The sequence below is a fragment of the Tetrahymena thermophila genome (assembly GCF_000189635.1).
Source record: "Tetrahymena thermophila SB210 genomic scaffold scf_8254807, whole genome shotgun sequence".
NCBI classification, from domain to species: domain Eukaryota; phylum Ciliophora; class Oligohymenophorea; order Hymenostomatida; family Tetrahymenidae; genus Tetrahymena; species Tetrahymena thermophila.
This window is the reverse complement of record NW_002476563.1, coordinates 151,354-167,737: the sequence shown is the minus strand read 5'-3', so window position 1 is coordinate 167,737 and position 16,384 is coordinate 151,354. Positions and strand designations below refer to the sequence as shown.

General features: G+C 26.5%; 3 protein-coding genes across 3 annotated transcripts; 1 reads left to right on the top strand and 2 right to left on the bottom strand. All coding sequences in view use genetic code 6, as the record gives it.

Moving 5' to 3' along the window:
• Positions 1-244: 244 nt before the first annotated feature.
• TTHERM_00538850 (SET domain protein) lies at positions 245-12,629 on the bottom strand (the record flags this gene model as incomplete). The annotated part of the gene is made up of 15 exons (XM_001007909.2): positions 245-3,603; positions 3,656-6,903; positions 6,962-7,513; positions 7,563-7,855; positions 7,934-8,228; positions 8,282-8,466; positions 8,522-9,202; positions 9,256-9,542; positions 9,605-9,833; positions 9,895-10,232; positions 10,480-10,750; positions 10,862-10,978; positions 11,566-11,746; positions 12,161-12,327; positions 12,381-12,629. The coding sequence occupies 15 exons, from the start codon at positions 12,627-12,629 to the stop codon at positions 245-247; spliced, it is 10,452 nt and encodes a 3,483-aa protein (XP_001007909.2).
• A 1,587-nt stretch (positions 12,630-14,216) lies between these two features.
• TTHERM_000538849 (hypothetical protein) lies at positions 14,217-14,711 on the bottom strand (the record flags this gene model as incomplete). Its single annotated transcript, XM_012795588.1, has 1 exon — positions 14,217-14,711. The coding sequence occupies one exon, from the start codon at positions 14,709-14,711 to the stop codon at positions 14,217-14,219; it is 495 nt and encodes a 164-aa protein (XP_012651042.1).
• A 625-nt stretch (positions 14,712-15,336) lies between these two features.
• TTHERM_00538830 (hypothetical protein) lies at positions 15,337-15,540 on the top strand (the record flags this gene model as incomplete). The annotated part of the gene is made up of 1 exon (XM_001007907.1): positions 15,337-15,540. The coding sequence occupies one exon, from the start codon at positions 15,337-15,339 to the stop codon at positions 15,538-15,540; it is 204 nt and encodes a 67-aa protein (XP_001007907.1).
• Between the last annotated feature and the right edge of the window lie 844 nt (positions 15,541-16,384).

Sequence of the window (16,384 nt, the reverse complement as noted above, 5' to 3'; positions counted from 1 at the left end):
TTAAATATTTTGAGAGTTGTTAAGTAAGTAGATAAGTATCTAACTAACTAACTTACTAATTAAGCAAACAAAAAGAAAGAAATGAAGTATTTTCTATTCATAGTTACTTTTAAAATACTTTTGCTATGTATGATTCTACGTTCAACTCTTCTTTTAATTTAGTTTTAATGCATTTTATTTGGTTTAACGTTATTAAAATAGAAAACCAGTTGGGTTCAATTATTTTTCTTTTCTCATTTTAGACTCACTTTTTACTTGAGTGGGATTTAGACCTGCTTTTAATATGCTTTTTATGGCTTCTTGATCTTTTTCTTGAAGATTCTTAATGATGGGTGATCTTAGAAGATGTCGGAGAATCTCCTGGATTTGCTCTGCTCCAATGGTTTACTCTTCCCCTTGAACTTTATACTGATTAGAGTGAAGAAACCATAGCTAAGCTTCCGCTTTAAGAATTAGTTGATGGTTGGCTTGAGAAGTTACTAAAACCTTTTTAAGGGATATTAGATAGCATAGACATATTTTATTATTAGCCTGTAAATGAAAATTTATTATTTGAATATCTAGTAGTTGGAGGTGGTATGTTTGAAGAAGAGGCACCATGTCGTCCACTAAATCTCTAAGTAGGTGGACTATTTTTGTTTCTAAAGCGGTTTCCTTGAACAAAGTTATATTATTCTGAAGAGAAAAATGACTAAGACCCTGTCCCTGTACCACTGTGATGGAATTTAGAATGATAAAAACCAGAAGAAGAGTCTGAATCACTTGAGTCATCTCTATGAGTTTTATTTTTTTTAGATTTAGATGCGTGATTTTTAGATGTCTTTTTAGTCTTCTTTTTTTTATGACTAAAACTAGATCTACTACTGCTTGATGAGTCTTTCTTTTTCTTCTTCTTTTTATCTTTACTTGAAGGAATGCCTCCTTCTTCTTCTTCGCTATCATTATTTTCTTAATCACTTTCGCCTTCTTCCTCAATACCCTCTTCTGATTCACTTTTAGCTTCACCCTCATCAAGCTTTGCAGCTCCTTCTTCCTCTTCATCGTCTTCTTCTCCTGCTTCTTTATCGGAATCAACTTTTGGTTTAGAAATATTTTACACAATGCTACTTGTTTCTTTTTTGAGAGATGATTTCTGTTTAAGCTGCTGAATAGTGTTCAAAAGGGGATCAACCTTCATTTGAGAAAAGGCTTAGCTAGAGCTCTGTTACTATTAAGTTTACTACGCAGTAACTACGGTTACTGGTTATATTGTGCTTGAGGCAGTTGCTTACTTTACAACCTTCTCCTCTTAAGGAGGGATTGAGCTAAATTTAGAGCTGTGATGGTGAGGTTGCTATTGTTTTTCTTAACTCAACTAGATATTTTCATTAGATTTATTTAATGTAGGCGCTGAATCAGAAACAATCTGACCAGATTCATTTGTAGAAGTTTTTGAAGCTAAGTTATTATTATTATTAATTATAATATTTGTACTATTGTCATTAGACTAAGATTTAATTGATTAAGTAGGCGATTATTAGCTTATATTTACAGTTTGGTTAGCAACTATTGTATTCCCTAAGGATATGCGCTCACTACTGATGCTGACATTTTTGCTATCATCTTAGTTATTTTATTCTTCATTTTTAAATTTATTTTTTCTTTCTGAAAATTTGCTGATTCTTTATCCCGCTTCTCTTTTGCGTCCTTTGATAAGCTATTGGAAGTGTTAGTAATCGATACCACCTGTGTTAGTATTAGAATTAGCAGTTCCATACTTTTTAAGCTATAAATTTTATTTGCTAGCAGATGATTGAGAACTATCATCATCTTCATCATCTACTTCACTTTAGTAATACCTTAATTATGATCTGCTACTTGAACTAGAATAAAAATTACTAGACTAATGCTACTAGGGTTCAGAGTCTGACTGAGATGAAGATCCTGAAGAAGACTAAATGTGATAATTAGGTCTAGTAGCAATAACGCCTCTCTGCATTCTTTGGTTTGTCATAACTAATCCACCTTGCAAGTTAGACTATCCCATATTCAAGCCAGAAGGTACTAAATGTCTTTATCCACCACCGTGATGATGAGCAATTACTTATTTTTTAATAGCTACATTAGCTTTCTTCTTTTCTTTGCTTCTTGATTTAGAATTTTTATTTTTCTTTCTATCACTTTTTGTTAAGCGAGGATTGCTGTGATTTTTTTCTTTCTTCAAATTATGACTTTTATTCGATTTATAATCTGATGGTTTAAGCAAAGAACTTTCGTCAAGTTCTCCTTCATCCTCATCTTCACCTTCCTCACCCTCTTCTTTCTTTAAATCTTCTTCACCCTTTTGATCATAGTTCTCTGTTTTACCTTTTGAAAATCCCAAACTGCCCTTTGAAATATCTTTGCTTTATTTCTATTAAAGTTCTTGTTTTTCCTCTTAAACTTCATTTTTTTCTTCAGAAAAGTTAGATTATTTTATTTGCTATTGCTAGTTTTTATTTTGTTCTAACTTTTATTAATTTGTATTCTCAACTTGCTGATGTTGCTTATTAGAAGATTATTGAGTAGGTTAGGTCTAAATTTGAGTCGGACCAGATATGAGTTGTAATTGAAGAGAAGTTAAAGTTTTAAGCAATTCTTCTTTTGGTATATTTTCATCTTTCATGATTTTATTTTATATATCCATGATAAGAGACATGATGTCCTTTTTAAACATTTATTCATTTTATTAGGGCTATTGCTGTATATTTTATTGTTACTAATTTTAGATATTCAATTGCCCATCTTCTTATTATTTTTAGTGTTAATTTTACTTTTGTTCAACCATTTGCTTTTATTAATCCTCTTTCAAATCTTTCTAAATACTGAAAGAAGTTTTTCTTTCAGATTTAACAAAAATTTCTTATTTATTCTCCATTTCTATTTCCTCTTTAGTGCTAAATAGACTTGCTTTTTTTATTGGAGGTTTAGCGGTTATTTGCTCTTTGATTTCCTCAGCCTATTTTTTTGATATGTTAAAACCTTTTGAAGTATTTTAGGTTTTATTTTTTCTTTCTTAACTCTAAGTATCAACTCTTAACTGCTCTTTATTTGATGATTCAGATACTTCCTAATTATTTTCTGGTGGGATTGCTGACGAGAATCTGCTTACCTTTTTTACCGCTGTGGGCTTATTTTCTTTAACAGGCTGCTTTTAGGATTTATGAGTAGAAGAAGAGCTAGAAGAAGATGAAGATGAATGTGACGATGAAGAAGACGAAGAGGATGAAGAATTTGAGCGGCTTCCACTTGAAGAAGTAAATTTGCCTTTTTTATTCCTTGCACCACTGTGGCGTCTGGCTTATTATTTATAATTGCTTCCTTGTTCCTTAGTATTTTTCTTTTTTGTTTATGATCTTCCCCTTGATGACCTACTTCTGCTTTTGTTACTTTAACTCAGGTTTGCTAAATTAGAAAGTTATTTTTAAGAAATTTATGATTCGCCTTCTTGTTAGAGTGTTTCATTCATCTAAGAAGGGGCTGCATCACTAAAACCACTACTTTTCTTTCTAAATTTGTTCATTCTTACATCACTATTCATCGGCTATGAAACTCCTCCTGATTAAGATACAATACTCTCCATTCCTTATATAATTATAATACATAAATTTAATATTTAATTATAAATATAAATTACCTCTTCTATTTTTACCCATCTTAAAATATTTATTATTCACTTTTTAGTACTTGAATTGTTGTGAATTCATAGGATGATAATAGTTTTCAACCTATTCAAAGCCTCCTCTGCGTTAGTAATCATATGAACTGGAAGATGAATTAGAAGATTCAGAGTTACGTTTTTAAATGTAATTTCTTTTCTTATTTTTGATGTTACTTTTATCAGATTCTTCTCCTTCCTCATCTTCTTCATTTTCTGATTACATTCCTTCTTCTCCTTCTTCATCACCCTATTCTCTATTGTTCTACTTTTTTTGATCTTAAACTGTTTAACGAGTCTTTGGAACAATTTCCTCCTCACCTTCCTCTTCATCATTATCTAAGTCATCCTTGACTGAAAAATTATCAAATTTAGAGCGTGATTTTTAAGTATTTGTAACTACATTTTTACTGCTGCTATTACTTCTCTTTTTTAATTTATTTTTAGATTAAGATGAAGATGTTTTTTTTTGGCTCTTACTGACTTATCCTTTACTAAATTTACTAATATGCTTGCTTTATCTGTTAATGCCAACTTTTGATGTTTATAATCCTTCCTCTTCACCCTCTTCTACATGTACTTGCTCTCCTTCTTCTTTTTCCATATCTCTAAATTTCGATTTTCTGTTTGCTGGTCTTTCGAAATTAGATTCACTTGTCAGAGGAGAACTATCTGCATCACTAGAAGATGTTTTATCTTCATCTAATATTGACAAAATAGTCTTGTTATTTTTTTTCTTTTATTAAGATTAGCTTAGTAGATGAGACATAGTAATCTACTTTTATGGTGGAGAACTAGAGTGAATCTTTTATGAATCAACTTATTATTAATCAAACTAATTAATTATTGAAGTTTTTTGCTATATTTCCTTTACAGGAAGACTTTCTTCCTCTATTTCCCCTTCTTCTTCCATTTATGATTTATCATTATTATTTATTTAAGAATGCTGATTATCTTACTTTTTGTTTAAATTATATTCTGAATTGAATGTATTTTTATTATCAACACTTAGAATTGTTTCTTATTTTGATTATTTTATTATCTAGCTAGAATTACCTATAGATTCTTATATTTTATTGATGCTTTAGCTTTCATTTTATTGTGATTATTGTAAAATATTTTAATATTTAATTTCATTTTAAGATATTTGTTGTTACTTTTAGTCTTAAGCATTTGCACTATTTGTTTGAATTGAGTTTTTTTCTGAAAAATTAGTTTATTTTTTAGAATTTATTTCATTAATCATAGCTTTTGTGCTCAAAATAATTGTTTCTTTACTAAAGCTCTATTCTTAAGATTATTACTTTTAAATTGTTGGTAAAGAGAATCCTTTGCTTACTGACTAGACTTATTGAGTTGTAATTTGCTAAGAAGAGATAGCAGGATTCATATTATTATCTTATTACTATTAAAGAATTATTGATTTCTGAGCTAAAGAAGATACATTTTGCTAATTTTAGGAAGTAATATTTAAGTTACTAATTGCATTCTATGCAATTTTACTTTAAATATCTCCAATTAATTACTATTACTACTAGTTTTGTTGCTATAATTATGATGATTATTAAGGTTATTGCTTATCTATTTAATTAGACTATAATTAGTTTAGTAAACTAGTACTAGCTTCATTTTAAGTTACTGGCTTACTAGAAAATTTACTAACTTTTACAGGTGGAGGAGCCTAGACCTAATTAACTTGAGGAATGATGTTTTATTATGTTTATGTGAGAAGAGCTTAGGAAGTAGAAGAAACTACAGGTGGTATAGTTGTAGCTGTTTATTGTGACTATAAAGGATTAGTTGATTATTATGTTTAAATAAATGTATTTGATTAATTTTATTGAAGGTTTTAATTAGCTTAGCTAGTATTTTAAGTTATTGCATTTGGGGCTTGTTGAGAAACTTGAGATGGTTAATTATTATTCAAGTCTGATTTTATATCCCATTTTGAAAGTCTTTACTTTTAAGGTTGCACAGTAGATATGGTGTTTGATTGAGGTAAAGAGATAGACGAAGAGGCTTGTGTTAGATTTATGGTTTTTATGTCAAATTTACTTGAGAGTACTTATGTTGGAGTAATTAAAGGAGAGGTTGAAGCTGAAATAGGTGTTATTTGAGAATTAATTAAAAAATTAGAAGAAGCGTTGTTAGAAGGCGTAGATAGTTATTATTAAAGTTTTACAGGTAATATAGTGTTATTAGCGATAATTTATTATGAAGCTTACTATGTTTATTAAATCTAATTTTATGAAAGAGTGTCAGAAGATTAGTTGTTTTATGTTTATATAATTTTATTTTGTGAATTCTATATAATCGATTAAGTTGTTGGATTATTACAAATTTATTAAACAGGATTTGAAATTGGTTAGTTTGGTTGTTGCTGAGAAATATTTTATGTTTAACTCTCTGCTACTGCAGAAGGTTGTTGTTACTACTGCTACTGCTATAATAAATAATTTGTTTCTTTATTTTAAGAAATAGGAGAGATAACCTGCTACATAGATTGCTATTAGATATTCTATTATTATTGCTGCGAAGTTTGAGCTATGTTTTAGGCTAAGTTGCTAGACAGACTTATAGTTTTGATTGGCGCGTTAGCTATACTGAAGGAATTAGAAGGTGCTAAAATAGGTGAAGTAGAAGGAATCAACTAGCTTGAACCAACCTATTTTAAGTTAGATACTACGGGCCCAGATGAGAAATTAGATGGTTTATTTGCTCTTCTTGGTTTCGACTGAGATTTAGAATTTTTCTTTGAAGATGAAGATGATGAAGATCTAGATGTAGAGGATCTAGAATATGATGAACTAGAATTTTCTTCTGCAGAGGAGTTGCTTGAAGAATTACGCTCAGAATTACTACTTTTATCTTGCTTTCTATGTTTTGGTTTTGAGCTAAAATTGTTTGAACGGCCAAGACTTCTTTCTCTTGAAGAAAATTTTGTATTTTTTTAGAATCTTGTTGAAATTGATTGGGTTGCAGGAACTGCTCCAGCAGAATTTGATGCTCCAAGTGATACATTTGGTACACTTGACCAATTACTACCTGGAGTAGCTGCTGAATTCACAGAAGTGAGAGCTAAACTTGATGGCTGAATAGGAGGAGCATCACTGAAATTAGAAGATTAGGTTTAAGTTGGTGGGATTGAAGAAAATCCGCCTCTGCGTATTGTGCTAAAATTATTTGTCGTTCTTCTTCTACCTCTGCTCTTGCTACGTGATCTGCTTCTATTTATTTATAAAAATTAAATTATTAAAATTTCCTTTATCTTTTTTTTTTAATTACTTTTTTCCATCTTCTAAAGGTAATTCTCCAATCTCAGGTTCTGAGCTTTCTCTATTATAATATGATCCACCGTTAAAGTTAATTCCAGAAAATGAATCTCTGAAAAAATTGTGGTTAGGGAGCTATTTACGATTGTAGATTGTCTGGTAGTTCTTAAGAACTCCTACATTCTTATTTATCAATTTATGGAGAATCATTTTAATCAAAAGGATAATGTTTTTCTTAACTTTAGCATCTTAACTTAAATTCTAGTCAAAGCATGGATATATTTAATCATCATCTTGATGCAAGAAGTTATTTTTAGGATTTCTTTGATAGGGAGATAAAGACTAAGCTGAAGATTCACTAGAAGAACTCCTACTTGAGGAAGAAGATGAAGATGATCTGCTTTTACGAGTAGTATTTTCATCTACCATTTTATCATTCTGAACTTTATTCTTATTTGCATCTTCATTTTCAACTTTATCTTCTTCTGACATTTCTGATGAGTCTGAATTTGAATTACTCTTATCCTTATTGCCCCATTTATCGCCATGAGATTTTTTATTTTTCCTAATAAATCTTATTATTAAAAATATTTAAAAAAAAGTATTTATATTACGTTTAATTTGCCATTTCCTGTTCTTTTTCATTAACAAATCTTTAAACCAAGTCCAACTTTTTTGCAACAAAGCAAATATAGAGCTAGGTATCGTAGTCGTTCATGACATGCTTCTTAATAGCTTTCCAAAACCAATTTTATTCTAACGATGTATAAGACATATAAGGAGACACTATATCCCAATTTTTCATAAAAGAAGTGTCATTAGTAAGAAAGCTATTTTGCATGTATTTGAATAGATATTTAGTCATCTAGTACATCATTTAATCTTAGAAATTATCTACTTCGAATTTCTATTTGATATGTAAAATTTTGTTAGGTTAGTGATTAACAGTTAACAACATTTATATAAATATAAAAGTATAAATTACAAATTATCTCTATTCATTTTACTATTCCTCAAAATATTTAACTATGACTTATTTCGCTTTCGATCTCTATTCTTATAACCCACAAGTAGTCAGAGTGATATTCTTACGAGGGTGAGTTGGATCAAACAAGTATACCTTCAACCCTGGAACTTTATTTTCTATTTACTGCTTAATTTGGTTTGTGCAGTTCTTTAAGTGATGAGGAATCAAATAATGTGAACACTAAAACTCTTCTCTGTCTTTATTTGTAGAATTTATCAAGTTAAGAATCTCCTACTATGTTTATTCATTCTCCCTAATTATATCAAGAAATTAATCTTAACTCTCACTACTAATTATTTTAAATACTCTCTGGTACCGATAAGTGTCAACTCTTTTTCTTTTACTTGGATGAAAAAGAAAGGATGGTTTATATCTTTAAAGGGGTTTTCCCTATGCAAACGAAATTCAGATTTATGATTTTTCCTTTTCAGCATTTAGAGAGAACTTAACACATTCTTTGTTTCCCATGGAGTCAAATATACTCTATGAACCTAAAAGAATTTATAATCAAATTGATCATTAATTAAAAATTAAAATATTCTTTACTTCAAGTGAGTTTATCTTTTCTGAAATATCTTTGTGGCACGAAATGATGTTTTCTTTGATACCTTTTACAAGAAGGCTCACTTTCTAATCCATGGTATAGCACTCATCAGTGATAAAGCGCTTATTATAGAAAATAGTGACATTGTGCTATTTTTCCATTCTGTTTATATTTGAATGGCTCAAACCAATAATTCTCTTTAAGTAGATAGCTGGAATGGTGATATATGCTTCAACAATACCCATTTCATTTTTTATCTGCTTTACTACTTCCTGCATAGAGTCAATTATTTCAGTGAAGATAGCAATTTACTAATCGTTACCCAAAATTGATAGTTCTGTATTTTTCATAAATAAGTCATGGGCTACTTTTTGGCTATGATCCCAAAATGTCCTTACTCCCAATTTCTCAAACAAAGTGAAATTAGTACGAAAGAGGTGCATTTCAAGCTTATTTAATTATATGATAGACTTCTTAGAAACATCATTCAAAGCTAAATTATTTTCATTGAATATATTTATTTTTTATAAGAATGAAGGATTTGTCGTTAAAAATTCCTAATAAGAATGTTCAACTTTTTTAAAAATTTCTCCATTAGGACCTTTATTCTTTTTCATAGGTGAAACTCTGTCAACACTCAATTGCTTCTAATTAGTAGTTTATATATCCTAGCTTGATGAAATCTGTTAAGTAAAAAAAAGTATTAAATATATTTTATAATTCAATTTTTTTTTACTCTCTTTGGATTTGGAGATTTAAAGACAAAGCTTCTGTTTTATGAATCTTCCTCTTCATCTTCATCATCCTCATTTAAAAAATATTCCTCTTTATCAATATGCTCTATATCAGGCTCTTCACCTTCCTCCAACATTTGGCTAGCTTATTGCTATTGATTCGATTACACTTACTATGATTAATTTTAACTTGATACTGCAGCAACATTAGCATTTTAATCTGCAGGTTAAGACTTTTTTGATTATTCTACTTTTATCTTAGCTTTTTTATACTACTCATTAAGTTATTCTATTTTTAATGATAAAAATAAAATTAATCATAAAATTTTTCATTTAATTTTTTCTGCTTACTCTAAAATTCTTCCTCTGAATACTATTTAGATGCTGTTTTTTCCTAATGCTTATTTTGTTTTTTTTTCTTTTATTCTTCGAGTCTCTTTTACTCTTCTTTGTCTTGCTAATGAAGCTCTTTGCGCCTTTTGATTTTCAATTAAACTTAATCATCATCGTCATCCCTATCGTGAATATCATATAATTCCTCAATAGCTTAGTTTTCTATATTCTTCATGAAGCTGTAAAACTTTTTATTAAATAATTAAATAATAAAGCCACATTCTGCTAAGTAATTGAATAGTTCTTACTTGCTCATATTATTCAGAATATTTAAATATTTCTTCATCATTTGATTCTAAAGTAATATTTTTACTTTTCTTCTTTTTGAGCCTCTCTTTCTTTTCTAAAGCTATTTTCTCATGATTGACATTATTCATCTAGTTTATACAATCAGCGCAAAACCACTACTCTTCTGGAATTTCTGTTAAGGGAGGTTTCAAGCAAAATATGTGAAATCCATTATTACATCTATCACATAGTAATAACTTATCATCATCATCTTCAGTATTTCCATCACAAATGCTACAAGGAAGATTATCTAATCTCTCTTCCCATTCTTCTACAGTAAAATCAGTGGGAATGTATCCTATAAAATAAATATAAATATTATTTTATTGCAAAAATTATTTTTTTAATTTTTATTTTCAAATTTAAATTTTGGTTTGTAAACAAAATTGCTATCAAAAATTTCTTTCTTTAACTAGAATTTGAAATATTTCAATGTAACTTGCTAGAATATTTTCTTAATTGAATTTAAGCACCAAGATTAATATTAAATAAATTAAATTTCTTAAATAATTTGAGTTTTTATTTAACATTTGCTTATTATTTACCTAAATATCCTTTGCATTTGGCAGCCTGACATAAACATTTAGTTAAAGGAGTTTTAAATGAATCAAACTAATAATCAAATGTAAGTTCTTCGTCTTCTTGTATGTCTTTAATAGAAAAAATACCAATGCAGATTTCTCCCAAAACATGCCACTTCTATGTAATGCAGTTTGGGTCGCAAGAGTGGTTTATAAAACGAGCTAAATTTCCTTTATAAGTAGGGTCAATAACTTCGTTTCTATCTATTTTCATCAGATAAGTGCAAGTTGATCTCTTTTTTATATATAAAATCCATTAAGTTTTTAACTTGAATAAATTGTTTTTTTTTCATCATATAATCATGATTTTTTTATTGCTTTTATTGAACAAATCTTAAATATTTACACTGTAATCTTTGCATCTTTTGATACCCTCGGAAGAATTGATATCAAATACTTCTCCTGTGTATTAAATGATAAATGTTCCCTTAGGAATAAACTAACCTGCACAAAGACCCCAACCCTTTTTATTTAATAAAATGTAAATAAGTAAACAAATGAATTAAAATTTTATTTGAGTCTAATAAAATATGACAAAATTTAATTTGTATGCAAAAAAAAAAAAATTGGAAAATTCCGCAAAAATTATTGATCTTAATAGACACAAGATTTTGTATAATGTTTTGTTTAGATAATATATTAAATAAGATTAATTTGACTTCATCGGCCAATATATTTTAATTCGTGTTTTTTTATATACACTTATTCTATAAATTTTTTCAAAATTTTCAAGGCAGTTTATAATAATTTGTTTGCATTTTTTTACAATTCAGCCCCAATTTTTCTTGAATTTTCAAAAGTTATATTCAGAAAAAGCTATTTTTTAAATTAACAAATTTTTTAATAATTTTCATCCTAAGAAATATTGTTTCTTACTTATATCATCGATTATTGGATAGATAGATAAATAGATTGATCGAAATCAAATTAATAAGAAAAATAATTTAATAATTTTATCAATATTTTAAAATTGAGTGAAATTTGGCTTTAAATCAATAGTTTTTTTGTTATATTCATTATATTGCACATTTGCTATTTATGATAACTTACCTTTCCTCTAGTAGGTACAGGATAAACGCATGCATCTTGATGTTTTTAAAATCTTCTATTTTGGCATAGTTCACCACATCTACATGATAAATCGCAACATTCAGTACATACTGCCCTATTCCAGCAATTTTCACCACAGTTAATCATGCCATTCATACGCTTTGATAATGGAATCTTTGAACTAATTTTATTTTTATTTTAAATTAATTTTAATAAACTTTATCTTATTTTTCCTTTTTGCTGTTATTTTCATTCAATCTGCATAATCATCATTTATTTGTTCACTTGTAATTAATTCTCGTATCGCAGTTTCAAATTTGCAGATTTTTAAGTCTTGGTTGATGCTTAGCTTCAATTCGCACTAAATTGTCTCAAATTACATAATCAAAATTCACTTTTTCAATTTAATTATTATGCAATAACTCTTTATACTTCTGTATCTACCAAATCTTCTGCTTCTGAATTTGAACTTTCTGCTCTTATGAGTTGAGAAATTAATTTTAAATGATGATTGAGAATGCAAAAACTTGCGCATTTGCCAATCTGCGATTGAATAAATTTAAGCTAAGGATGAATATTTATATTAAATTATTACATATTCTCTGGAGCTACTCTCTTGCAATCGCATCCTATAATGTCTTTATGAGAAACCATTCTTCGCTTACGAAAAAGATATATATTTTTCTTAATTAAGCAGAAATCCTTCAAGGATTCCTTAAGCCACTTCAACCTTTAAGGATTCTTCTTGATCGCATCTACAATCTAAATTAATGAATTATGAATACAAATTATTCACTCTTTTTAAATTAGCTTACATTTATTTAACTAAACCTTTTCATGTTTTCCTCTTGAAAAGCAGTTCTTTGTGGGCTTGTAGTAGAAGATTATTCAGTATCTAAAGTAAAAGGGTTTTCTTTGATCCTCTACTCGCCTCCACTAACCAATGTGCTTGCTGCAGTGCTTTTAGTAGGTGATGCAAACTATTGCTACTATAAGTTACTACTACTTTTGCTACCATTTTCTTGATTATCAGGCGCCTTTTAATACGCCTACTCAACATTCATTTTCTCTCTCTCTATGCTTTTTGTAAGCTTTTTCTACCACTCTTTATTATTTATTTATTTATTTCTTTGTTTTTTTGTTTCTCTCTTTGTTTGTTTGTTTCTTTCTTTCTTCTTTTGCTTCTTGCTTTCTTTTCTTCTTCTTATTTCTAGGTTTAATAATTTATTTATATATATTTTGTTAGCTTTTACTTGTATTAATTAATCATTATTAATTTCTTAGTATATTTATTTAGTAATTGATGTTCACTCTCTAATTTTTTTTATGATATACCAATAAATAAATATCCGTATTTATCTATATATGTATGCACAATCTATGTCTAAAAGATGCATAATTCAATCTATATACTAAAAGCATTCGCATAATTATATTATATATATGTTGACCTACTTTCTAGTTTTCAGTTTAACATTCAAATTAATAAATACCAACTAAATTTTGCTATCCCTAAATTAATTTTTAGTTTTTTTTAGTGCTATTTCCTAAATAGTTATAAACACAATTATTTATCTATTTTTAAATTATTTAAAATTAAATAAAAATTATAATAGGCATTTATTGCAATAAATAATACTTAAAACTTAAAATATTACAAAAATTATTATTTACTTTCTTTAATTTTTTTAATAATTAATTTGAGTATTTTATTATTAATATTGGCATTTGATTTATTTAATTTAGAAAAATTTGGATATAAAAATCAATCTAAGATCTAATTTATAGAAATTGAAATTATAAAAGTTAGATTTCATATCTATTAAAATGAATAAAATCATCTTATCAATTATGAAAACTAAATAATTTTTTTTTTGTTTCATAAATTTAAAAAAATATTTTAAATCAATCACTAAAATAGTGAAAAATTAATTAAAATGTTTCAATAAATATATTTTTGTTTTAAAAAACCATTAAGATTATTCAATATTAGTGACATAAAAATTAAAATTAAAAAATTATTTAAAAAAAATTAAAATTAAAATATTTTAAATAAAAAAACACTTTAAAGATTGAATAATAAAAATATTTTAGAAATTGCTTAGATAAATATTTTAATTTTAATTTAATCAATGAAAATTAATAAATTAGCAAATAATATATTAATTATATACATTATTTAAACATATTAAATGTTTTCTTATTAATTTAAATTATATTATAAAAGAGTATTTATTTTTGTTATATTTATAATTATGTTAAATTTCACATTTTATTTTGATAATTTTTGAGGAGCATGATTGACTGATTAATTAATATAAAAAGTGTATTTGGTTTTATTTTTTGAATTTAAATTAGAGGGTTTGCTTTCAAAAAAGATATTGGTGGATCTTTGATTATTTGATTAATTAATTAAAATATAAAGGAAATAAATTATTTAATGATTTGGAAGAAAAAAAATTTGAAAAATTAAAAACGAAATCAAAGAGATTTTGATATAATTAATTAAATTCCTTCTTAATTAAAAACTAAGAAGGAACTGCCCCGAAAAAGGAAAGTATGAGTAAGGAGCGAAAATAAAAAAATACTTTGAATTCTAAAATTAATGTCCAATTAATCAGAATTCTAAGTAGATCTTAGTTAGTACCTACTCATCTCAACTATGAGGAACAGCGCTCTCTCTTTGTTCCGTCCATATTGAGCAGTTTCCTTAAGCCAAAGTAGTTGAGAATAACGATTTGCTCAAATTGTTTTATCTAATTCTATTCTGAAGAAAGTCCAAATCTGAAGAAGTCATGATTAGTAAAACAGCAGCAAATCTAGGTAGAGAACTCTAAGATCACACAAACTGTTCCGTCCAATAAAGAAGTCCATTAAATATTTTTTACTTAAAACCAAAATGATTATTTAAAATAAAATTAGGAGACATCTAAAATAAAAAATACTTATATTAACCATTTTTTTAAACATATTTTTTTAAATTCCTCGGAAATCCCATAAAAATACAAAAGAACTTCAAACTAATAGCTTGAACAATAAGTTTTTAAATAAAATAACAACTTTAGTATCTGGAAGTGGTGTTCCAATACTAAAAATATATAAAATGATGGAAGAATATTTGTGGTGAATATTCTTATCAAAACCATCTAAAATAAAGGAAAAGCCTTTATGAGATGAATTCAAAGTGGTGTTTGAAAGATTCTCTTAGGCCAATCCTAATAAAAGCAAAATAAAGTGCTTAAGTTTTTAAAATCCAGAATGATATTTTATGAATCATAACTGAATGTTTGAAAGAATTTACAATTACTTGTAATTGTGGTGTGAATACGTTAATATTCAAGTAAAACATTCAAATGAAAGATAATTATCATACGCTATAATAAATGCACAGATCAATGATCCGAATAAAATCCCTTATGTGGTGTGAGGGTAAAACAAGTTTTTAATTTTTTCAAAATTGTTTAAAAAATTAGCAAAAAATCTCAAGAGCTTAAAGATATTTCGTTGAATACTGCTGATAATAATGATTTATTGATCGCTAGAAAAATATGCTTTGAATGAAATTAAGATTAAGATTGCTAAGTAAATAAGATTGATTTTGATTTAAAATACTATATTAATGAAAAAGATATTAATTAGATTCATTATGATCAGATTATTTATAACATACATATCAAAATAAGAAAAATTATGAAAAAAGAAAGAAAAAAGAATTTAACTTAATTAATTTATTAAAAACTTCAAATTGCATAAATATGAAATAATATTGAAATGAAATAAAAATCCCAACTGAAAAAGAAAAAATAAATAAATAAATCATAATCCTTCAATAAAAATCTCACAAATATCGAAAGATGTGAATACGAAAAGAGATAGAAGGAAAATGAAATATTTATAAATAAATACATCCATCAAATCCCGGACCACGCCCGCCATCCCAATTCATTTCAATATGATTTTCATATAACAATTTGAATGTTTGATTTTTTATCAAATTTTAAGTTTTTAAATCCCCAAATCGAAATTAATTAAAAAGCAAAAAGAGGTAGAGAAAGCAAAAAGGTAGAGAGATAATTAGGCAAAATTTTTTAATTAAGAGGAGAGAAAGCAAAATTAAATAAAAAGAAAAAAAGAAAATTAACTAATAAAAAAGATAATAAAAGAAAAATAAAAAGATAATAAAAAAATTAAAAAGAAATAAAATTAACAAAATAAAAAGACAAGAAAAGAAAAGAAAAAAGTATCAAATATTAAATAATATGCATAAAAAATTCAAACAACATTAAAACTAAAGACTAAAATAAACAGAGGCTCATCACGCTAATTTTTTTTTAATATTTCAGTATTTATTTAATAATAAAAATAATTCAGATACAAATAATTTTAAATATTAAATTAAATTTTTTTGACAATTTAAGAGCAGATAATTTAGTTATTATGCATTTTCTTAAAATTATACAATCTATAAATAAATAAATTATTTGCTTTTTAATAAATAATTATTTTACCCAAATATTATTTATTTAATTAAATATATTTACTATTTATATTATTTAAATTCAGGATATAAAAAAATATATATAAATAATATTTTGCGCCAATCAATCTGAAAAATAAAAAATAATAAATAAGAGTAATAAATAACTTACTAAAAAAAGAAATGTTTATAAGTAAAAATTTCTCATAGAAACTCTAAGACTTTTATTTATAAAATTTTAAAGAAATATTTCAAAAGCAGTTGTTATATGAGCAAAATATTTTAATAAAATGAGATGATATAATAGATTTAAAATTTATCACAGAAAAATCATAGACTTTA